At 35.2% G+C, this 25,666-nt stretch overlaps 1 protein-coding gene across 2 annotated transcripts in view; it reads left to right on the top strand.

Annotated features, from left to right (window-relative positions):
- The window catches only part of LOC150106594 (dystroglycan 1-like), a 151,299-nt gene that overhangs the window by 63,008 nt on the left and 62,625 nt on the right, over positions 1 to 25,666 (top strand). The window contains exons 2-3 of one of the 2 annotated variants that reach the window (XM_090393215.1): positions 9,635 to 9,797; positions 14,370 to 14,797. In XM_090393215.1, coding sequence (XP_090249341.1) covers positions 14,477 to 14,797 — 321 coding nt within the window. In that variant the 5' untranslated portion in view covers positions 9,635 to 9,797; positions 14,370 to 14,476. The remainder of the gene's footprint in view (positions 1 to 9,634; positions 9,798 to 14,369; positions 14,798 to 25,666) is intronic. The other variant, XM_090393214.1, reaches the window with a different exon arrangement.

The following is a 25,666-nucleotide window of genomic DNA, read 5'->3' as shown; positions in this document are numbered from 1 at the left end:
TATCTGCCTTGTAATTTGCATCCGGAATGAGCTTGACTCCTTGTGGCTGTTGGTCATAATGATCTAATTATAGCAGAAAAAATAGCGAAGTGGTCGACATTTCGTTTTTGTGTTTGTGTGTGCGGTGCTTCCCACGTGATAATTGGTAACGAATTTTCCCCTTCTCCCTCCTTGCATTTAATGAAGTTAAGTCCATGCTTCAGATTTTTAGGCTTAGCTACAAGTGGTTCTGAAGAAAAGAGAAAATTGGGCGCATAATCTGAGTTCCTGGCGGATGGAGTGTTCTGTTTTGTATTGTTAATGTCAATAGATTTTAATATGCGTTTTAATTCTAGTTTTTCAAGGAACCAATGGTTTTCAAAATCTCCTCCTGCAGTTCTGAAAATTCTGCCTTTTTTGTACTCCATTTTTTCACTATTAGCATTGAAGCTCCTTTTTTTTTCCTTCCCCACTTCAACTACTGTTACACAGAAGCATGTGAAACGAGGCTATTGTCGACCTCAGCGGTTTTCTAGTAGGGTTATTTTTTGACACACCCCAGACGGCAAGTAAGAAATGAAGGCCCCTCAGTAAAAATAAACTCTAAAGTATGGTTCAGAGGAAGAAGTGCGTTCTTGATGACGTCTCTGTTTTGCGGTTGTTGGGGTCAGGAGTTCGAGGTTAACTTCTTTTTTTTTCTTTTTTCATTTATTTGTTTTCTTATTTTTTTTTATTTTAAAGGGTTGTAACTTTGAGTTATTGACGCCGTGTGTGGTGCTCCGTGAATGGATGAATTAAGAATTAGGCACTAAGGCGAAAGATGACACGTCTTTAAGAAGGTCGCTTCATACGAATAATCATTATTTATAATATATTATGTTGAATGAATTTAATGGACTTTCTAAGTAGCGATTTCCTTAATTTCTTATCTAGAATTTAAAATATTTATCAGCCTGTGATTTTTCTTTTTATTTTTTCGTTTGAAGCTTCTTAGTTCCTTCTCTGTGCATTTTATAGACGTCATTCGAGTCTTATAAAGAACGTTTTTTAAAGGAAGATATTGCAGAAAAGGAAACTACTCAAATAAGAAACCAAATGGGACATTGCGTAAATGATTTGCACAGAAATTGAGACGATAACTGCGCTCGACATGCAAAGGCGTAAACAGTCCAAGTTTAATAAATAAAACAAAAATCGAATTGGAGCATTTGAAAGCGAAACGCTCTGCTAGAAATAATCGAAAAGTAGCACTGGATCAGTAATCTAAATTACGAAATTTTCTTTCACAGAATCCAGCTTCTTTCGGTCGTAGTAATTCAATGTTTATTCCTCTCAGATAAATGCGCCTGCGATATTATTTCTTTACTGTGATACCCTCATGGATGCGAGATTTAATGCTTCCTTGATTGATAAAGGTCTAAGAGGTAGGGTTCCGTCTACAGCGCTAAAATTGACTGGGTGAAAAGAGTGATTTTTTTGCAAGAGCACAACAAAATCCAATTTTCGAAGGTATTAGTCCTCAAGTACGTACACTCGCTTTTTTATGATTTCACAGTTTACTTTCACAATTCATCTAAATATTGAAGTTCGCCTAAAATTTCACATTGCTTTACTAGCATACCTGCATGAAGGTGCAGAAAGAGCTGAAATTGAAACACTGATCAACTACTGCCTACTATAACTATTGATCCCAACAGAGGAGAATGACTTGATCATTGACCTATTTTTGAAGACTAAATAGACGACGTTATGTCGGAATACTATATATAGCAAAAGAATTAGGCATCTGTAGGAAACAAAATTGTAAAAGAGAACTACCTTATCCAGATATTTGGGCGGTAGGAGAATGGTTTTTTCCCTTCTGGGAAACTCATGAAGGCTGTCCCCGCCCCTCACTTCCCACAACGTTATGGACGAGTTTGAGATCCTGATAACTTGCTGCTTCCAAAACGCAAACTGTTTCTCATCTTCATAGCATGGTGACTAACTAAATACAGATTTTATGCGAAACGACTCGTTAGGATTTCTGCAAGAAAATGCAAACATTAAGTATAAACAAATCCAAATTTCATTCTTCAAACTGTACTACGGACCGGTACCATGTTCTTTCTTTGCTGCTGACTGTTTAAAGTACAAATTTAAAATTCTTTAAGAAGTGTAGAATTGATCACTAATTTTACACAAATTAGCATTAAGAAATGTTAATGTAAGTTATAATTAAACGAAGATAATTAGTGTTATCGATTTTTCTGTCTTACTAATTTTTCTCTTGGAATTAAGATGACCGAGTCGTCTTTGGATCCTGCTTATGTGTCGCTTGCTTGCTTTGATTTTATTATCAAAATACTGCGTTTCGGAAAGAGCTGGGACAAGATATTCCATCTTTTGCTTTTATCTAATATTCATTTAAATATTGCTTGCAGTTCTAAATCAATGAATACAAGTTTTACTTCAACGTCCTTGAATAAATCTACTTATTTTGAGAACTTGTCTTCTGGTGGCTTATACTTCAAGAAAGAGTTTCCAGATCATCAGCGGCGTTTGAGATTTCCGAAAATATTAATATCTCATAATTAAGCACAGCTATTTTGGCATTAAAACTCTGTTGTGGACAGGCGGATGGATACCACTGACCCTAGAACACTCAATTCCGGGAGAGGCAACAGCCCTATTTAGTGGCCTGGCAACAAATCTTGAGACTGGGGAAGAAGTCTTAAAATAACTTACTACATAATGTGTTATTCGGATCGATTTGTCTGTTTTTCGGAATGAAAAACTGGTGTCCGTCCTTTGAAAAACTTTGCCATCTTCGTATGAGGTCGAACTCAACCTCGCTTGAAGCCCTTATAAATTTCGCGTCCTTGGCGGGAGTCGAACCTAGGTCTACCAACCACAGAACATCGATTCCACCGATTTTAGTTGCCTTTGGTCTGAAACCTCTTATAGTGTTTGTGGCTAATTTTCTTCTTTTGCTCTGCGTTATTTTCAAAGAGTACATTGTAAGTTCTAATTTTTCTTTTCTTTTTTTTTTAATTGAAATTAGCTTATTAACTTGGCGGGGTAACGCCTGGTGAAAAGACCAATCGTTATGTGCAAAATTTTATTCGTTAAAAAGTCAGCACAACATGTACTGACTTTTTAAGCAAGGAAGTCATGTCCGCACGTGTAAAACTAATGAAATTCCGTATCTAGTATTAGAGAATTTGTATTAGTATATAGAGGCTTTTTGTAGATGTCATGAGAGATGAATTTCATCTCCCACTGTTAAAGACCGTCACTTCCCTGCTTATTGGAAGTCTGAAGTAACTTGGAAGTTCCATGTTTGATCCATAGAGCAGGTGGTTTCTGAATCATTTTGTCTCTTAGCCCACATGCGGTATTAATACTAACGTATCATAGGCTAACAACCTTTTGTGGGTGGGATTCACGCTTTATAAAAAAGTTTGACGTCAGAAGAACGTCAATACTTAGTTTGATTTTAGGATAACTTTAGAGACGTTTCCTTTTCTCATCTTTGTGTGATGACAATTTCCGGTCGATTTTACTTGTCAAGTCTTTCTAGAACTGCTTATGTGATATCTTTTTAAACGAATCGTCGTAATTTATCTTCACTTCATCATAATTCGCTATCTAGTTAGTGTGTGTTTTCCAAGCTGTGCGCAGTCCGAGAACTGGAATGACATAATCTTATCCGACTAGTCTTTTCTGAAGATACGATTTGCCTCCACCGCTTTGAAGCGAAACCCGTGAGAAAGCTCATGCGAAACTGTAACCAGACTGTCTGTCTGGATTGCGTTCGTCAGTGCATCGCATTTTTCAGCCGCCGTTTTTTTTTTTTTCCCCTCCCTGTGTGTATGACATTGAGTTGCGACCTTTGTGTGAACTGCTTCGGAAGCTAACGGAAAGGAAGTGATGAATAAAATGTAAGTGGATTTTAGTGACGTTTCAACAATGTGTCTTATTTTATTTTTCTGGAAAGGACACTTCGATGTCCTTAACCTAATTCCTATTTTCGAATAAGTTATGCTAGTTCTAAAACGTATTGGATTTTTTTTTGGGGGGGGGGGGAGGAAGTGATGGTCTGATAACGCACATTTGAGTACAGGGTGTGTAAAGGCTCGGACTCGACATCTTGATAGTATAATCACTAAAAATAAATAAACCACATAAATATGAGCAAAAATATAAACGATGTTTTCGTATTAAGTTTCGGTGTGTGTACCTCTACATAGCCTATTTCATTTCCTTTGAATTGAAAAAATAGCAAATTTCACAGGGTTTTGGTATGTTTCAAATTTATTTGATTCACTTACCACGGCTGATAGCGCGGATATCCGAATATTTGCGCTGTAAGATGGAACTGATAGCAGAATGTTTGGAAATAGTGACAAACAGAGCTCGTATATTTCGTTCTTGATGCATCATGTAGAACTTATTGTTGCTATGGGAACAAATACGTCTTGATAGCTTGGACAGCAAAGAAACAAAGCAATTAAATAACGAGGTAAGCTCTAATTTAAGCAAACATCCTCCGGTGACACGAATATTAACTTGATCGTGAACTTATAAACATGCCTATAATTATCCCCTTATGTCATGAGAAATCCGCTTGCTCTAGGTTTACAAACATACTTTTTATTCGCAATAACTGAATCAATTCTACGGATTTTTGCAAATTTAAAAGTAAAATTTACTCGTGACTGTTCTCCGCAGAGATTGACTTTTGAAAATCATTAATGTATGTGCTGTTCTCTTAAAGGACATTCGCGGTCTCGTCCTCCTTGCTGATGCCATTTTAATTAGTGTTTCGTTGTTAGCCACATGTAACTCGTTTTGGATATTAGTAATTTAGTTCATTAACCGTCCTCTGTACACATACACTGAGCTGGCAAACAACCGAGTAAAGGAAGCCTTTTCTGTACGGAGGGCATGAGCTTAATTAGATCTTTTCCCCGTGCTACTTTGTTTCTCCATTCCAATTTTTCAACGGTCAGCTAAACTATTGGCAGCTAAGTCTTCGATACTTCTGAAGTTGCCCTGTAATTTGGTCATCGCGGATGCTGAACACAATTATTATCCGCTGTTGCATTAGTGCAATCATTATTCATTTAGTCGATGCATGTCAATCAATATCTTCGTTCGTTATTATTAGAAGGGAAATCAATAACGTTAGCCTACTACTTTGTAGTGTGCACTTCTCTCCATCCGCCTTCTAAATAATCTGTACAATGGCACGATATTTAGAACGGAATACGTATTTACAGAGGATCCTACGAAATACGCTGAGTTAGTGATAAATTTTGTACTATGTAACTAATCTAAAAAAATACTGCATGGCACCGTCATGGAGTTCAGGACTCGTCGCCAAAGGTCACCTACTCCACTCCATACCGGTGTTCAGACTTATTTTTGATTGTTAATTCTATGTATTCTCTGGTCGAGTTGCCTGTTTTGCGCGAATAGCAAACCCTGTTACCTCTTGAACGGAACACTTCGATGAGGTTCATGTTCTATAGAACAGCTAACTCATCTTCAATTGCAAAGGTCCATGTATTACATCCGGGCATTCCTAAATGCATGAAGGCAACGTTATTTATTTTAGATTCTTGTCTACACTTCTTAATTCTGTTTTTTTTTTTTTCTTCTGTGTTTTGGAGATTCAATTATATACATATTGACTTATAATTGTAGGTCACTCAGGGTTATTGAATGCCTATTCAATAAAGACATTAACTCTCGGGTCAGAGGTATATAGCTAGAACTTCTCCCAGGATATTTCGAGCTTTCTTCCGGATAAGACTGAAGAATAATGGCCAAGAAAAATAATTGAATTTAAGTATTAAAAAAACAAAGGAAATCCAAGCCCTAGAACTCTGGAAACAACAGTCTGGGGTTAATTATCTTTAAGTCATTTTTATTTATTTATTTTTGTATAGCCAAGGAGAAATCTTTAGGCTACCACTTACTGGCTTTTTTTTTTTTAGGGTGCGGGGGGGGGACTGTTCACACATGTCATTTTGCTTTTACAATAATCACTGTCATAACTTAAGAGGCATTACTCCACTACTTGAAATACTTTGACTCTTATGGGTAATTTTTTTTTTTTTTTTTTACCCGATGAAAAACTCAATAATTAGTGCTATTTAACTTTCGATGGAATTTATGAGAACCAATGAAGCAAACCTATTAAAGCAAGTATATGCATTTAACGCTTAAAAAAATTAATGTCAATTTAAGATTTCAAATTTGATTACTCGCAGGAAATACGGGGGGGGGGAAATATATAACCCATGTCTTAGAAGTTTACAATGTTTAGTAATAAGACAGTCTGAATTCTGCCAGTTATTCAGTTCACTTAATTCTTCTATCTACTAGAATAATTCGTGTTCCCAGCTGTTACAGCACTCTCGATGATTGATATTTTGATTCCAGTCCAATAAACCTTGTAGTCTATTAATTTATTGCAGGGGAGAAACGAGAGTCATTTATCACGAGCTATTTTATTAAGCTGAATTTGAAATGATTTGTAAAAACGTAACGGAATTCTGGATGTCACCGAAAATGAAGTGATGTCATTTGTGCGGGCTATTTAAAGTACTCTAAATGGTTTGATCTTCATGAATAAATTATTTAAAATAAATTTTAACTCTTTTGCAGCATTTTCTATTGAAGCATAAGCAACAGTCATAATTAATACTTAGTTTCCCGAACACTGGGGTTAGCTGCGCTTCAATTCAATTTTAATGTATGCTAATTGAATGTGAAATGTTTTAACAGTCCAGGGATTTAGACAGAAAATTACTTATCACTTGTTAGCATATTGTAGTAACAGCAACTTCATTAATATGCAGTCTGAAAATTGCATCAGATAACTCGTTATACCAAATGGAATGCGCAAGGCAACAAAGAAAGAATGCATTGATTGTAAATTTTATTTCTTTATTGGTCTCCTGTGGAGCCGTAATGAAAAATCATTATGACACTACAGTTTTTTTTTTTTTTTTTTTTTTTTTGTAGCTTATGTCTGGAACTTCCAATATTAGTCAACTTAAGTGGTTTGCAATCGGATCTACGTCGACTAGCTGAAGTTTTTTTCTATTAAAGTCAGTTTTTCCAAGAGGAATTTGATCTAGTTATATTAAAAACGAGATTTAAACAATATTGTACGATAGTTTAAGTAAATTCCCGAAACTTAATTCCCGTTCTCAAGATTCGGATAAATAAGCTACGGTGTTTTTTTTTTATTATTATTATTATTAAAAAACATTACAACTATAATCCTTTTCATCTAGTCGCATTGCAAAACCGAATCTTGAGAACTGCAAGCCTCTCAGGATGATGGATAACGTTTAATTCTAAGACGTTTCCTTTCGTTATTTGAATTTTCGTTATTCGAGGACGTCTGTTTTAATAATAACTAAATATTTGAATAATGTCTGGACATTAAAAAGATCCGAACAAATTCGATGTTTAAGTTTCTTTTTCCTAATACAATAAAACTTGCTTTGAGGTCGCATCTGCTACGAAATAAACACGAAGAGAACATGTGAGAATTTTACATTTTATAGTATAAAATTTAAGTTATTCGAAAAGGGCTTTACAACCTTTCATAGGTTATAAAGCCCTTTATGCTCCAAATGATACTGATGATTTCAAAAAATGAGACAAATCTTGTTCTAGTAACGGATAAAATGGCTGCCGCAAGTGGTTTATAATGTAGTTATATTTAAATATCGACGTAATCTAAAAATTATTTTGATCGCCCCCCCCACCACCACCAGTTGCATTACATAGTAAGTTTATGGTCCCTTGGCCTAGCCAATGGCCAGTTCATATCTTGTAATGTCCTCTTATCAGGTAATTGAAATAACGAAGATGTTTTACAAAAAAATTCAGTCAAGATGAATGTGTTTTCATCTTAACTGAACTAGTTAAGAATCCCAACAAACATCTAAAAAACCATGAAATTTGGTTATTTAAATGTTTAAGTATCTGATGTTCATATTTAAAACCGTTTTCGATTTCAAGATATAAGATTCGGGAACCTTATTTTAAAATATTTGTAATACAGAAACAGAACAAGGTAATAGAAAAGCGAATAAGCGAAATTTTAAATTCCTTTTCGTGAAATGAACTATTGTGCAGTTCCTTTTTTTTTTTGTTCTTTATTAAGTTTTTCTTCTTTAACGTATCTGTCTCTATCATCATTTGTACAAGGATTGTATTATATTTGTAGTTATCTTCTCTTGATACTTGTATCATAATTTGTACAGTCTTAATGATCCCAATTTTCGAAATGTGGCGTACAGTTTATTATATTCTTTAAATAGTAATGATATATAGTAGAAGATTTACACACGTTTTTAGTCGCTAATATGATTGCCTTCAATTTATAAATCATATCGACATCCGCCCGACCCCCTGCAGATTCACTGCGGGGGGGGTGAGAAGTCGATATGAGGTGAATGCGGAAAACGACGCATCATCCCGGACTGAAAGAGAAATAGAGGGATACCTAAGATAGTCAAGGACAATCCTCATTATGGACTTCGTAGGAAATTTAGTTATTTCGGTATGTATATGTGCAGAGGATGGTAGAAAGTAGATATCTAAAATTCTTGGATACAAACCAGATGGCAAGAGGCCCAGGGGGAAAGACCGTTGAGATGAAAACCAACAGACTGCTACTGAAAGTTAAAAAGAGACTAATAACCCTTAAACAAGAGGAATAAAATATTGAGCAAGTGTGCAGATTTCTTTAATTTAATAATTAAACATAATTGCATTTAATAGAAATGTAAACTCGAGTTTGAAAGAAAAAAATGAATGGGAATCCTAAAAAAAATATTGTATTCACCGATTGGAACTTCATTTCTCGCCACTTAGGCAATTACATGCGCTTCTTAATATAGTACTGGAGATTAGATATTTCAATATGTGGTTTGCCTTCGTGGTGCGCAGATCTGCACTTTTTTTAGTCATTCGGCACGCAACTGTAATTCAAACAGCGGTATTTTCCTTTCTGCCCAGACTGTTTACTTAAGGTAATAGCCAGACATCGTGTGTGTGTGTGCGCGAGCGCACGACAGCGTTCTCTCTTAATCGTACAAGCTAGTCTGTAATGTTATAAAGATCAATTTAATGTGCAGAGGAAAGTGGAAGAGCCATGTCGATAATGCGTTCAGCTTGTCTCAACTGGAAACGGTTTTGATGGAAAAGGACTGAGTCGGAGAATCACAAAACATTCGTGTAGAGCATCTTTTAAGTAGTATTTCTTCGGAAGTTTCTCCGAATTTCTTTTTTTTTTCTTAGCTTAAAAAAAAAAAGAAGGGCGAGAGAACTGTTGCTTGTGGCTTTTCAAGAATAAAATACGAATTTACAGCTGTCTTAGGAATACAAGCGAGTTTCTCTCGGTGAATATATGTTAACCTTATGGCTACTTCTCCCCTCCATCGACTGTGTAAACATCAAGCAGCATCAATACGTTGCTAACAAAAGATTTGCTCCTCTATTCGCTCAGCATATCAAAGAGGTCGTGAGGAAACTGCAGCCAAAGGATTACGAATAACAGCTGAGCTTGTGTGGGAGAGGAGTGGAGAAAAGAGCGCTTTTGAAAGCTGATCTCGCATTAATTACATGTCTTGGTTTATTTCAGACAAGGCGATCTTTAACGTGCCCCGCAGGATAAATATGCAGCTACTGCAAATGGGATTTGGGGAAAAGTTTTCATGGATGGTGATGTGCGGCTGATGAGCTTAGCGAACTGAAGAGTTTGTTTGGGTTTCTTGTGAAGAGTTCGTCGTTAATTTTATTTTTACGTAAGTTATTTTCTTAGGCTTGAACCAAATTACTAGTTTGAATAGATGAGTTTTCTTTACGAAATTTTGTTGTTCACCTGGAAATAAAGTCAAAATTCCCATGTTGAGCAGAAAAAGAAGATAAAGAAAAACAGTACTTCATTTTTTTTTCTTTCTCTCGAGGATAACTATAAATTCTCCAGTTCGGTACACTTCTGTAATCTTAAAGGTAAAAAAAAAAAAAGAAATCACATTTGACGTCCGTAGACGCCGTATGGTCACTGCTGCCTTACATGGTTTTGTCAATGATGTCTTCTGCTAGAATAAGTGGTAGAGTCGCAAATGCCCTTTCCACACAAAGTTTGTAGGACAATCACAAACATCCATGGCGGGATTCGAACCCGCAGTCTCCTGGCTCGAGAGCGGACACGCTAACCATTCGGCAAACCAGGCCGGTAAAAGTAAATAGACCTTATGATATTGGTGTTTCCCTTCCGCGGCTTCTGGGATGAAATTTATAGAAATTACTCTCTAGAAACTCGAACTGAACTTCCTTTTGCTAGCCCTTTTCGGGTCGCAGTCCATGCAGCTGATGGCTTTACTATAACTAAGACTGTCTTGTGCCAAATTTCTTCATGTCCTGACTTACATTTACGAAGCAATTTCCAGACACGCATATAATATAATAATTTCTGGGTTAAATAATCATTTCAAACAAACTATTTATTTCAAGCTTCTCATTCTACGAATATTTTTTTTTTAATTTAAATATTCATATGATCTTCATTTTTTTTTTTTTTCGACTCCCACCCACGTAATTTTTTAGTACAAATGCCGTAAGTGAGCTAAGGAGTTTTTTTCCTCCCCATTTTGATACCTATCCAGAAACCCTGCTCTGAAAGCCAAACACGAGGCTTTTGCAAGCTCCCACTAAGCTGGGTGGTCATCTCACATCGGTTGGTAAAATTCATGTACCATAGAGACAATCATACATCCCTGCCCACGACGGGATTTGAACCCGCAGTGCATTAGTTGGAAAGCGGATACTCTAATCACTCGGCCAACTAGGCCGGGAAATCGCCACTAGAGATGACGAAATTTGCCCAATTCGTGTTTTAATCGCCTTTCTCAATTCCATAAGTACCTTCACTCCTCTATAATAGTAAAACGTTTCAAAATGGTTTAAAGTAACAAATCCGGTTCGAGTGGCCAAAATTCTACAGCGATTTCTAGGTAAGATTTGTCATTTCGTAATTTTAAGTTTGATTTTAAAGCGCTTCCTTTCAATATTAGAAAAAATTATTTAAAAGATTATTTTAATACGCTTCAGTACATGCAACAGTTTACGACGTTCACAAATTTACAATACGAATTATTTTTTCTAAATAGAAATTACAGGTCTTGCATTGCAGCAATGTTAAGCAACAAAACCGCTTGCTCCTTCGTATCTATAGATGTTTACAAGCGAACAGTAGATGTTAGTTTCGTCCTCAAACATGTGCCCATGAAAAAACTCGAACGGGAAAAAAAAAAATTGGTTAAATTTCCAAGAAAAATCGGTCAAATATATGTGGAGACTTTTCAGAAGAGGAAAGAAAATGACCATAGTTTTAAAGATTAATAAAATATGGTTGGTTGTTACTTGTCTGCCCCATTCAAATCAGGAGCAATGTAGGTCAACGGTTCTGGAATGTGAAAAAAAAATCGATTCAACAGCTATTTAAATTTAATAAGCTGTTAGATTACGAGGTTTTTTGCGAGGCTGCCACTTAGGCTTTGAATTTGAATGCCAGGCGAAATGCAAAATCGGGGGAAAAACAGTTGTAAAGATGTCATTTACGAAGCAGTGGCTCGGCGTGTCTTCTGGAAGCACGTTCCGTGTGAGGAAGGGAAAAGTTCCTTCAGACCACTAACTTCATTATAAGCTTAATAAATATGCATCGTTATACGAAAATATTTGGTCCTCACTTTTTCGGAAACACTGCACTTTCCGAGAACGAGAAAGCGATTTTTTTTATTTTTATTTTCTTTTATTTAAGAGAACACTATATTTAGTTAAATACTTTATTTTATGTAATTTGTACCTACTTTTTTTTGAAACTACTTGGGTAGTAAGCACGTTGGGGAAACGTGTTTAGTCATAAATGGTTTAAAATTTTGTAATAAAATCAGCTCGGAAGGTATTGCCTTTATTTGTAATTATATCAAACCATCTTTTTAATGTACAATAATTAGTTTCTGGGAACAATCCAAATAAGCAACATCTGTAACTAATATGAGAAAGGTTACATCTGTAGCATTTTATTGCATAGATAGTGAATCTGGCAGAACATTGCCATTTAGTTTCAGTGTTTTGTTAAGCGAAGTTGTTATCGATTTCCTAAATGGGGAAACTATTCCTGAAAAGGCTGAATTTTACTAACCCAGGAAATAAGCACAAAATGTAATCAATGAATAAAATTGGTCTTTGAGTTGATAACTTAAGTTAAAACGATTGTTACTGTTTTTAATAGTGTTGAAGGATATCAACTGCCAAACCTGAAACTGGTTTCCCAGATTATAAAGTCGGCTGCATGTCTGGCTGCATTTTGATTATCCAACACAAAAAAAAGCCTGCGCAAGCGTGCACGAGTAGAATCATTATATATAATGTACAATGCTATCGCTACCCTTTTCAGTATGGCAGATGACCTTGTAGAAGATTACTTAAAATTCCGTATACAGTAATGGTAAATAGTCGAAGTTGTGACGGAAACCTTGTCTGTCGGTTGAATGCACTGTAACAGGTGTCTATATAATAGCTTTTATATAGACAGCACTTGATTAACCGTATGTCTTATTAAATGCCTTGTTGAAATATAAATCGAATGTCTTATTAAATATTATTCACCTCGTAATCAAAATATTAGTTTTGTGTCACTTCGTTTTTTAGATCAACTCTCACTCTGTTTTATGGTTATTGCCGTTTGTTCAATATGTTATGGACTTCACACGTCCATGTCGCTATACCGTAGAAAATTGTCACAGGTTCGATTCTATTCGAGGACCCCATTAGACTTTTTCTTTTTTTTTCAGTTAGGCTTTATTGACACCAATAAAAATTCTATCGAAGCCTTGGAATATTTGTAGGATCTCGAAACCATATATAGTAATCTCTTTAGGACTTCAGTGTTAGGCGATTTTACTACAGATTTTTTTTCACGACGATTTAAGTGCTTGATATTTGTTGTTTCCGTTGCGAGTAGTTGTAATTTAGTAACTTGTTTTTCTAGATGCTGGACCATGACCTATATAATCAATATGGCCTTTTAAAGCTTTCTCATAACGAAAGTTTGAAGGGCATAATTTACTCTGCTAGTTTTTTTTTTTTAATGTTTTTAAAAACATAAACACAATTTACTATATATAAACGGTCCGATATTTCAACACATTCTTGTCTTTCGCTAATAGATGTTTAATAAAATCCTGTGGAACCAGTTCAGCACTTCCTTTATACAAGGAAATGTTGCACATTGAGTAGCAATCGAACTTGTTTGTTTTTACTGGATAAACAAGTGATTTTTGGAACAGATTTTAACATCTATATATTTGGATTAATTGCAAACTACTTAAGTTTTTCCCCAATACTAGCTTAAACTATTCCATAATCATTTTATTACACAAGTTTAAATATCAGAACTTTCTTTTTGGATTCTCGTAGTTATCAATAATGATAACTTTACTCTAATAGCTTTAGGCATATTAAAAATAATACTTCTATGTAAGCAAAGTAGTGGGAATTTTAGTTCGACTCTTACCTTCCTAAAACGCGTTACTTCAGTGGGCCACCCACAGCGATCCTTCCAACTCATGGAAGTTTTTGGTAATTATAGTGTTCTTGATGGACCTGATTTAGTACATGTAATATCGCAATTAAATTAGCGACGTTCGTAAAACAAAAGTACTTGGATGTATCTAGAAATGCTAGATAATTCAAGATCAGTAGCTAATGTTTCACGGTTGCGTTTAGGTTTTAAGGTCGATGATGCTGGAGGTGGGGGGGGGAAATCAATGTCGAGATATTTAATTCTTTCTTTGAATAATATATTAAGATGCATAAAATACGAGATTTTTTTTTTTTTTTACATATAAAAAAAAGTAATTTGAAAAGCAATTTGAGACAAACGGAATATGTCGTTATTAATACTGATGCTAAAATGCTTGTTTAATTTTAATTTTTAATTTATGAAAGTTCTGAGCTAATTAAGGCATCTTAAAACCTATTACATACCTAACCTTTCTCATTTTATAACATCGTAGTAAGGATTGCAAACCCAGCTGCAATGCCCTTCTGGTCAGTGAACATGTCGCTATCTTATTGGTTATACTAATTGTAGGCAAACAGATCATTTTTTCCACGGAATGCCCAAAGTACTTAAACGAATTTTATCACAGTAAACTTTAAATTAAGACGATTGAGGAAATTTTTGAAGTGTAAATTACCAGTGTTGACACTATATAAACAGTTAGTATGGTTTGCATTAATTATATATATATAAAAGTGTAAACACACCTGCATAAGCTATAATTGTTTTGTGTTCTTTCTACTTCTAGTGAACTTGACCTACAGCTAGGAGCAGTAGACACCTAAGGGAAAGAAGTGTGTTCGAAATGAAGTAAACAATCTTCATCAGCTTTGCCATATAATTGCAGCTACTGTGATGTGGCCACAAGTCTTCAGGATTTCCATCGTCTCAGTGCCAAAGAGTATGTTATGCATAGGTTCAAGAATGCAGCTAGTAGTTTTGCTCACGGCCCTTGTGACATTATTAGGACTTGTATCAGCAAAAGCTGACTATGATGAAACCAGTGATAATGTGCTATTACAGGACTTGGATAATAATCTTTCTCCTGGGGATCAACGTGCAGGCGAGGAGGTAAAGAGGTTGTGGGGAGTGCCTGATGCAACTACAACCGTTGGTCACATCTTCAATTATTCTATACCTGCAGATGCATTTTCAGGGAAAATTAAGCATTTTGAGGTAAGGAGAAATAGTTTTTGAATATTCTATTTAAATAGAATCTTGTTTTTCTATAATACTGATTTATATTGAATAAAAACTACCTGAGTGCATCATATCAAATTTAATTTGCATGCAAAATCTAATGTTTATTTCGGATGATTAAATATCCAGTGGTTTCTCGTTTGATCTGTAATTAAATGTTTGACTTATTAGTTTTCATAATATTTTAATCTGGTGGTAATTAAATTTCAGGATATAATTCTCTTTAATCTATAATACTTAATTTATTCACTTGTTTGTAATACATGCCCTTCTCAGAAGAATAATTTCCCTAATTAGTTACAAAACATGTGTATTTTAAATTAGAAGGGGGAGTTATTCTTGTGAGATCCGGTAGTAGTCATTGCGAACAAGGGCGTAAATTAAGTATTGTAGATTGAACAAGAGTCAAATCTTTAAAATGCGCAAAATAATTTTTTTTAAAAATCAAATGTGATGTTGCAGTTTTTAATAATTTTTTTAAAATAGCAACAATGACAGGCAAACGAGTTAATTTACTCGTTCGTCTCAAATTTCTACCCTCAGTCTGCTTGACTGATTTTGCCGAAATTTGGCATTGGGATCCTTAGTAAATGACCATATTCAATTTTGATCCGCATTGAATGATTGTTTTCAGGTTTTAACTCTTGCATAAAATCATCTATTTATATGCGAATCTAAGGAACTGTTGCGGCTTTAGAATTATGGTCGAAACAACTAAGGATATGATTTACTTCAGTGTATTATGTCTGTTAATTGCACATGTTCTTTTAGCTGACTTTTCTGTTATACGGGATGAAAGGTCTCCGACTTCTGTTTTGAGACTGGCTAACTCAGTTTTGAAAAGCCCTCAAAGATTCCTCGCGCTCAACCAAAGGGCATCATCGATATCGGCTGAGCTACGGTGTGCAATAACTGCATTGCATATCTTGCTACTAGCTTGTTGGCGTGAGCGTGTGATGGTGGTTGGATGTTACTGTGACATTCGTCTCCGCTAAAGGTAAAATCAGCAACTGGTTGTTTTTATTACATATTTTGTTTAATGACTTGAACGGTTTATGCAGTTAGCCTGATGACTACTTCTGCAATACTTGTTGATTTTACTAGTCGCTTATAAAAAGCTCGAGTCCATTATTTTGATTTGTAATTTAAAATCATTACTAAATTGAGAGTTCATTGCATGAAATCGTGAAAATTTTTTTTAGAATTAACCACTCCTAGCAACAGATAATTAAACTGGTATTTAATATGATAGTAAACACAGTTGTTTAGCAGCAGTTTCTGACTGTGAGTAATTTTTAAGAATAGTTTTAGACAGCTAATTGCGTAAATCCCTGTAAATTGGGTTTTATGGGCCTACATATATTGCATGAATCGTATTCCGAGTATGATCATGGAATGGCTTGTACCGCAGTTCAGAAATCAATCCTTGCATACCCCCTTTCCTGAAAGAATTGTAAACTTTTCCATCACCCATAGAGGGGAAGGACAATCATTCCTTGCTTCGTCCCTTTTTACTCTACAACTGTTGCATATGAATTTTAAAATGCAATAAATGTCGATTAAAGTTTTTTGAAAGCCCTAGGTACATGTGCACTGCAGTATGAATTTTACACACACACACGCACACATATATACTTAAATAATCTTTATGGAGTAAAAAACTTTCTTGTTTAATAATTTTCTTCAATGTTACTTTTGTGGCCATGACTATGCAAAGAAATTAAAACAAAAAATGCGATAACGTTTTTTTAACTCGTTTAAAATTTTCATATTTAATAAATTTAGAGAATGACTTTTGAATCTTCATGTAGTCTTAGATACATTAAGCACAGGGTTTTTATTTAAATATTACTATCTTACACTTTCATTCCTGACTTTCTTTTTAAAAACAACTGATCATTCAATCGCTCAATCCCATCAGCTTTACTCATTAACTGCAGATATTGTTTGAGCTGATTTTGGGATGACTGAATAATTATCCCGACCGTTTTGTTGATTTATGCCTTGTTTTTTCAATCGCAAATTAGAATAAAATTTAATGCTGGTCCAAGAGGGAGTAAAAATCGTGACGGTATGTAATGGGTGAACTTGATAGCATTGAGGTGATTATAAATGAAATGACAGATTGGAATACCAAGTGTGGCTGCCTTTTTCAGAAAGCTGTTCTTCTATGATCTGTAGCGATTGTAAAGAAATCAATAATTCTATTAGTATAGCGATGCTGGCGATCTTGGATGAACTAACTACGCGACTACAGAACTTCTTCAGTTTACATTTTTGGAATGCTGAGATTTATTTATAAACGAAAAGCGCCAAAATATCTTTTGGTGATATAGTAATGCTAGAAGCAACAGGAATAAGAGGGAGGAGTTTTTGGCATTGGTCAGTGCAACGTTTGGCGAGGTTATAGGCATTAGTGAGACTTGGTTTACTGCAGACTGTAGTTACAACGATAGAATGTGATGGATTTAGTGTTTTCAGAGAGGATAGAGTAGACAGGACAGAGGATGGGGTACTGCTGCTGCTGATAGCAGATGAATTGCAGGCAAGAGTAGAAGTCAGTCGGGCAGATTGCAGTTCATTTGAAGTTAATGTGGTGTTGAGATTGTGGCCAGTAGGACAAAATATAAAACTTGTTGCTGCTATAGGCCATGGATTTTGTGGAAGACATTCATCAGCAGATTACAATGAGTGAAGTAATTATTATGGGGGGCTTCAACTTCGGAGACATAGATTGAAAGAAGAAGAAAAGATCACATGGCGAGAAGGAAATGAAATTTATAATTTACACACCTACTGAGAGATAATTACCTTAAAGTAGAATGTAACGGAGGGGGATTTGGGATACGGATGTGTTGGGTCTTGTTATAGGATTAGAAGACCCGTCCATAACTAAGATGGCTACATTGCTCCCAACTGAGGAAAAGTATCATGCGGTCTTGACTTGGGAGGTAATACATGTGGAAATTCCAGTTAAGGCTGGGTATATGTGGAACTACAAGGCAGGTGGTTATGATACACTTAGGAGGAAGCTTGAAGCAGTACCATGGCATAAAGATCTGCCAGGGAAGGATGTTCCCATGAAGGATAGTCAAAGGGTATCTGGAGGAAGCAATATCATGCTGGAGGGTAAATCGTGTGGGAGTTAGATGGATGAGTAATATCATTAAGCAAGAGCTGCAAAATAAAATAAAAAAATGTTGTGGATGGCACAGAAGGAGAAATGTGACTAGCTAACTCATGAACGGTGCGAGAAACGGGCAAGAGAGGAAAAATCAGATTATAAGAAAAAACTGAGCAGACCAAAAGAAATTTTTTACGTTATGTGGCAAGTAGGAGGAAGAATGACAGAATGAGTGCAGATGGTAGTGAGGTAACACAGACCAAATTGTTGAGCTCCTGAGTAACCATTTTGCAAGGATATCATCCAAGTGGAGATATTGCTGTTGCAGAGGTGACCGGAACTGATGTGAACAGAGGTTGATGCATTGGTGGAGGTACTTAGTATATTGCAGAATCTGAATGCAAATTCAGCTGTGGGATATCGGCTTGTGTTTTAAGAGAATGTGTAGGGAGAACTAGCGATGCCTTTACTAGAGCTGAGACTTAAACAGCCTAGTCAAAATCCCAAGAGGGAGGTCAAAATAATTTTTTGCATAAAGGAGGATCTAAGTTTGTGACAGCAAATTATAGACAATCAGTATCTCAGGAGTGGTGGTTGCAGTACTGGAAAAGTTGGTCAAAATGAAAATTTGGGAGTGGGTGAATAAGAATATGATACTTTGAGGCAGCACGGCTTTTTGAAGGGTCGTCATGCTTTAGAAAGCTAACTTTTTATGATAGGGTAATAGCCGAGTTGGATAAAGGGAATGGCTACACGATGATACTGATGGATTTTGCAAAGACTTCTGACAAGATACCACATGGAACTATTACACGAACTGCAAGAAATAGTGATGGGTATGAAACTAATGATATGGATAAAAGGGTGGCTGACGGACAGATACCAAAAAGTAGTATATGCAAGAACAGAATCCATGAGAAGGAAGGCGACTAGTGCTGTGCCGCAGGGCTCTGTGCTTGGACCACTGCTGTTCAATTTGTACATAAATGATATAGGAAATAATTTGAAATAAGATATTCAGTTTCCTGATGGTGATGCGAAGTTGTGCAGGGTAATAGTTTATCTAGGTGATGTAGAGAGCTTGCAGGAGATCAGTTGTGAGTGCTTTATCTGTTGACAGTTTCAGGAAGCAATATCAGAGATATACTGGTAAAGAAGAGATACGATATTGTGCAGATAGTTTGGATCTCCCACGATAAGTCTTAGGACTCCATGGAGGTGCTCGTGTAATAATGATCTATGAAAAAGCAGATTTTCATAGATCTTGTTTTTGTTTTAAGGAAGTTAAGTTTGTCCATGTATACTGTATGAAATTTAACAGCATGCACATACCAGCCACTGAATACCTTTTTATGCAGATATAGATAAACATCACTTACGCAGTGTATATGCAAAATACTTAGTCACTTGTGTCACCACATTCTAGGCAACTATTTAAGAATGCTGATGGTGAGTAATCGTCAATACTTTTGACAATTACTCACCATTTTGATCACATTCCTATTGTGATCACCATATTGATCACAATGGGAAAAACAAAGGATCCTTCGGAGTTAAATTTAAAAAAAAAAAAAAAACTTGTGGGTTCCCATCTGGCTGGAGCCACGATGTTGAAAACAGCAGAGCTGATTGGTTTCTCAAAACCTGAGATAGTCTTGGTGTTTAATCAGTGGGAAAATAACCCACTCGCTTGCTTAAGAGCGTAACTGTGGTTCGTAAGGCAGTTTGTCTGGAACGAGATCACCGTCCCCTGGGAAGGCTAATACGGACAAACAGAACTTCTTCTGTGCAGCAATTGACCGAAGCATTTAATGAAGGCTGTTCCTGACCCATACCTATACGAAAACCACTGATTTTTTTTTGCCAAGTGTCTAATTCAGTGGCCAGTATGTGTATATAGCAAGATTCAGGTCCATCGTCATGAGCTACTTATGCTATCACGCAACCAGGACTTGATCTTTTAATAAAATGCAATAATGCACTAACAGTTTTAATAAGCCTGACTTTTATTTGGATACCCAACTCTCTGACAGGAGTTTCTGATGTGTCCAGTTTTCTCACATGGCTGCCAAATAAGCCTGGAACCAAGTTAATGCGCTAATAAAAGACAGCCGACTTTTTAGACAAGAATTCTTATCTTTTAAGTAGCTGGTGCAAGTACGGCACGTGTGGGAGGTTGTTTTCCCATGGACTGTCGAAAATTGTGCAATTGGCTTAAACAGTAAACGGATATTTTATGCATTTTCATTCGTATGCCAACATAATTTTTGCGATGTGGTAAGTATTTTTTTTAGTAATATTTATTGAGAGGTTGCTGTTTTACTGAAGTGGTGCAATTTCAAGAAAATTGCGATTAAGCTGATCTCAAGAGATGTAAGGTTTATCTTCCTGCTGTTTATCTGCTTATTTCTCCAAGGAGTTGTCAACACACATCGGCATTTAAGAATGCAGTATAAGTTATTTTGATTTGAGTACGGTTTCTGAATTAGGTTTTTTATGGATTTTTATTCAAGATATAATTCCACAGTTGGGAATACGAGGAATACTCTAAATATGGAGTAAAAATACTCGTAATTCTGATTTTATATTTTAATGCTTAAATTTTTTATCATCGAGTTGAATCAGATATCAACTCGACAGGTTTGTTTCACAAAAATAGAAATGTCGTGATTTTTTTTTTTTTTCTATTTCCTTGAATTACAGTTTTAATAGTTGACAAGACTAACTTATCTCCCTTGCAATCTTTTGCATTTATTTTTGATGCAGATTACCGAGCGACTGGGTAATTTGAATAGATAGGTAGCCAATAGTTACCAAATGCTTCGAATTCAAATCTTCCTCCAGGCTTGCGAATAATCTGTTCTAATTTTACACTGCTAATCCTATTTCAGAGTTTTACAGGGTTAGTCGTTAAAAGAGAAACCAGCATTTTACATTTGCCCTTAGCCTTTTTTGAAGTCTAAACGAAACTTAGATGTGGCGCCATATTTTCTTATAATAATACTTCCAACGAATGAGCTCCACTTGTTCTATATGTATCTCCGACATGCCTGATCTACACTCATGTTTTCCCAACATTTTTAAGAGGTAAGGAGACCTTTTTTTAATGCGAGGCAACTTAGTTTCAGCCAATAGCATCGAGAGAACAACGTCCTCCCCAACTGCAGTTTCCTTTCAGCCAAACTATTTTTAGAATCCCCCATTTATTTACATTTTGAAGACTGTTAGAATTATCCGCAGGTCTCTCGCTTGTCTGAAAATACGCTTTGCAAATCATTCTACTACAATACTTAAGACCTTTTTTTTAAAAAAATATACATATTTTACGCAGTAAATATGGAAATAATTACCATAACGTATCCTGAAGAACGTGTTCTGTCTTTTAAAAAGAGATCTGTTTTTATTTTCCACCGCAAAAACGATTTAACTTACATCAGTAATTGAATTTTTCCTCGCTTTTCCATTTGAGTTTATACATTATTATTACAGAGATTTCATTTACTGTTTTTGGTGTCCTGTGTTAGCTCGAAGATGGAAATAAAAAGCTACATTATCATTGTTGTGGTGATTTACCGCAGAAGGTATTCAACTAAGAAGACATAAGTAATTTGTAGTGGAGCAAGATAAGAGAAGGATTACTGGGCGACTGTTTATGTAGCTGTCTCGACTAAACATTGATTATCTCCTTTTTTTTTTTTTTTTTCTTCCAGCGTGATTTACTCTTACTGTAATAAACTTCACAAGATAAACAACTCATTAGTGTTTGTGCAGTTAATTCTCCTTCTCTGAGATCTTACAAGAATAAGTTGAAGCTTAAATTGCTTTAATCCAATTATCTTTTATTGTTCAGCATCTTTTGTTAGGCTGCGTTGCACAAGCTTATGTGCAAGATGCTGCAATCCAGTAATTAATTTCTTTTTCTTTTTTTCTTTTTTTTCCCCACTACTGGTTTAGAATAATCTTCGAAAATTAGGGATTGTTTTTGAAGTTTTTCTCATTTGTCATTCAGCGTTTGTTCACATATAATCAGTTTGGGAAGATTGTACGACTCGTGTGTCTTTCGCTAATATCCATTAGTATTTATAGATGGCACTACTGTAGTGTTATATGTAGTAAACAAATGATTTTTTGGTAATTATAATACCACACTAGTAACTGAGTATTCATAGTTGTTTCAATATCAGTGATATTCGCTTACTATTTAATTCTAGTAAGACGAATTACTCATTCACCTTTTTTTATTTTAGACTTATTTTTATAACTCTTGTACAATGAAAGAAAATTCATACTGTACAAACTTAAGTGAAACGAAGCTTTCATATTTAGCAAATGAATGATCGATCTCGAGTTAATTTTCCCCAAGTTTCTGGTCTTGTATCTTCAAGAACATCAACGACCGTAGGAGTCCATATAATTGGTTACCGCCCCCCAACCATGTTTACTGCCATCCAACATAACGAGGCCACTCATAGCCTTTAATAAGATGGTAATGTAGGCAGCGGTACAGCTGCCTCGTGGGTGGAAGATTATCCTATATAATTTTTACTGTAGAAGGTCTAGTGAAAAAATATCTGGAGATGAAAAGAGCTCTCTCTGTAATCATGAACTTCCGGTAATCATTATTCTAGTTTTTCATTATGTTAAAGCTTTGTCCTCTGCTGATTTGCTGTGTCGGACATGATTTGTTTTAGTTTTCTCTTTACGTACACTTAATAGAAGTAATTTTATTATATACATCGACTCCCTGGAGGTGCCTATTATATATATTCACCTCCCTCCAAGGAGTCGGTGAAGATAATATCTATATTGTGTATACAAACTAATATTTTCGTCTTTCTCTCAAAAATTAGTTCATTGCACATTCTAGTTCACGTTGCAATATTTTATTTTAAGAGATGTTACACAAGTTTCAAGGATTTGTTTTGCGGTGAAAAGAATAAATAGACCCAGCTAGCGGATGGATAGTGGAAATCAAACTTGGATCATTCAAAATATTATTTTCAAATATTGCTTCTTGTAATTTGCATTTCATCAAATAGTACTCGAAAAAGTACTTCATTCGAATCTTGAACGCAACTCTTTTTTAAGCCATCTACTTCGTTTGAGATCTTTGAAGTTAATTAGCTGAAACAAGAAAACTTTGTTTGGCGGTTTTAAGTAATTCTTAATTTTATTTTTCCCTTCATTTCAAAAAGGCTTTTAGTTTGTCGGTTATTAAATCTTGATAACTGATTTGGAGCATCTTAGGATTGTATGCTTTAAATCCTAATCTAATCGGATTTAATCTTTTAACTGAGATCACATGGAAGGTAAGAATTGACTTTTCTGATAGTATTAGCTCTGTAAATCTTATGCGATCCCAAACACGTCTCTTCCAAGATATTCCGTGGTTTTTTTAATGATTAAGAATATTTTGATCAATGTTTGTTTTTGTAGTTCTCTTTGAAGTTATGGAGAGCAAGTGGTGGAAGGCAATATTTTTTATCTAACTATTATTATTATGATTTATTTATTTATTTATTTTTTTTACACAAGGGCCGCATACAAAAATATTCTGTAAATTTTAATCTTTGCTACCAAAAAAAAAAAAAAAAAAAAAAAATCTTGAGTTCAATAGACAAATAACTCCTTAGATTTTATTCGCCAGCAACTTACTTGAATGTACCAAGTTAAGGATTTTAATTGCAAGGGAGGATAATCCACTTCTAGTATCGTCAATCGGATGACCTTGTATAACTTAAATTTTTAAACCATTTCTGTTCGTGGGTCTCTTCTCCGTTTTGCTGTCTGCCCGTTTACTTGGTAATTTTTCTTCATTAAAAGATGTTGCCGATTGCTTTGATTCTGGATCCTCTTAATTTATCAAATTAAGACAAACTTCTGCAAGAGGACGAGGATGGGGGGACTTTATACGTGAGTTGGATTTATACGTGATGATACCCAAAGATATTCAGATGTTGAAAAATTCTAGGCAATATTGTTTTTATTAGATCTATCTAAGCATGCAGATAAGAAAAATTAAAGTTTTTTTTTAATCTGCCTTGTTTTCTTTTGTTTAAGGCCTCTATCTCCTTAAAATGAGGAACTTAAGCTATGCTGTCTTCGTGTCAAGAGACATTAGCGGATAAAATCGTCTAGGCTGCGAGATCGATCGTTCATTCTTTTAAAGTCGAAAAATCGAACAAGTTTTAATTAAAATTCCAGCCAGTAGCGAAGCTCATTAGATTCCATCATTTACAACTGAATTTTACGAAAGTAAAGTTATACATTCAGCCGCCACCTTGAGCTATTCAGTCTTATGACAGGTTTGTTTAGTGTCTCGGTAGCGCAGTTTGGGAAGGTAATCTAAAGTTCCTATTGGTTTGAAAGATCTGGGTTCGAATTCGGCCTGGAAGAAAGAACTATTTATGGGAGATGAGGTAATAACAGGTTACGTTTATGGCGGCGGCTTGATTTCCTAGGTTTTTTACTTCTACAAAACGGAGAGACCGACTGCTGGAGAACCAGCATTTAATATACTTGCCACCTCACGGTTTTATTGTCCATAGTTCCGATCACTTGTAATCCCATCCCGTTTTTTCGCTAAAAGTCTGCCCTTTATTTATAATAAACGATTGCCTTTTGAACGAAGTAACGTGTTCGGCAATATACGAGGCGCATTTTCATTCGAGTGCCATCTCCGATTCGCGGGTTTGCAGCCATGGTTCTTCACTCCTTCCTATCTTGTATCTCTAAAGATTTGGAAGTATTTTTGCCTGTCCATTGCTTTGTCCATAATGAAGCTTGATCGGCCTTGCGTACCCTTTTCCATAGAGAAGAAATGACCAATGTAGCGATCGCATTCGTCATGTCTTCTCTTAGTATATCCCAAGAATCGTTCTTCTTCCCGGATCTTATTTAGTTTTTTTTTTTTTTTAACTAATTTAATTGTCTAAATTTTCTAACTAAACGTATCATTCTTTCTAGTAACCACATCTCAAAAGCCTTTTCCAATAATTAATGTTTCTGATGTGACATTAATGAATGAATTAAGAATACACGTAGGTTATCATTTATTCTGCTATTTATATCAACTTTTCTATTAATTGTGCTTTTTGTTAAAGCACGCTGTTTTCACTTTTTATTTCTTGTTCACATTTTTATATCGCAAGTAATCATCCTTCTAAGATATACAAATCTACTAGTTCTGTGTGATGGACTTTTATGTTTAGGTTTTTTATTGATACCTTTTATCTCTGATTATCATTGATTTTGTTTTCTGGTTTTCGCATCAAATTTATCACATATGTTAGTTTATCTATACTTCAGATCCTTTTCATTCTCAATTGATTGCTTTATCTACTTAAGTTTTTTTCCCTTTCTTCCCTTTTTGATTTCATTTAAAATGTGAAGGGTCATTTCTCATTAGTTTTTAGAAGATTCTCTGAATATGATATCTATTTCTTTCGAAGGCTTAGATATAACGCCTGTTTCATTGAGCTCTTTTTCTAGTTAACTATCTCTACAATGAAGTAATTCATTTAAATCGGTGTTTAATTTTTACTACTCTTTAATTTCAGTTATACACACACACGGGTATAACGCGGTACTTATACCACGAGGTTTCGATATAAAGCGGTCTACAAATTGTAATAACAATTGTTCAACGCGGTTTAGATATAAGACGGTTTATAAACTGTAGTAACCCTTTATCTTTTCATATATTTTTCAACGCGCGACTT

Source organism: Typopeltis vanoorti, chromosome 5 (assembly GCF_054136105.1).
Source record: "Typopeltis vanoorti isolate ZY-2024b chromosome 5, IOZ_Tvanoo_1.0, whole genome shotgun sequence".
NCBI classification, from domain to species: Eukaryota; Metazoa; Arthropoda; class Arachnida; order Uropygi; family Thelyphonidae; genus Typopeltis; species Typopeltis vanoorti.
Note: the sequence above shows the minus strand (reverse complement) of the source record. Positions and strands in the feature narration are given on the sequence as shown.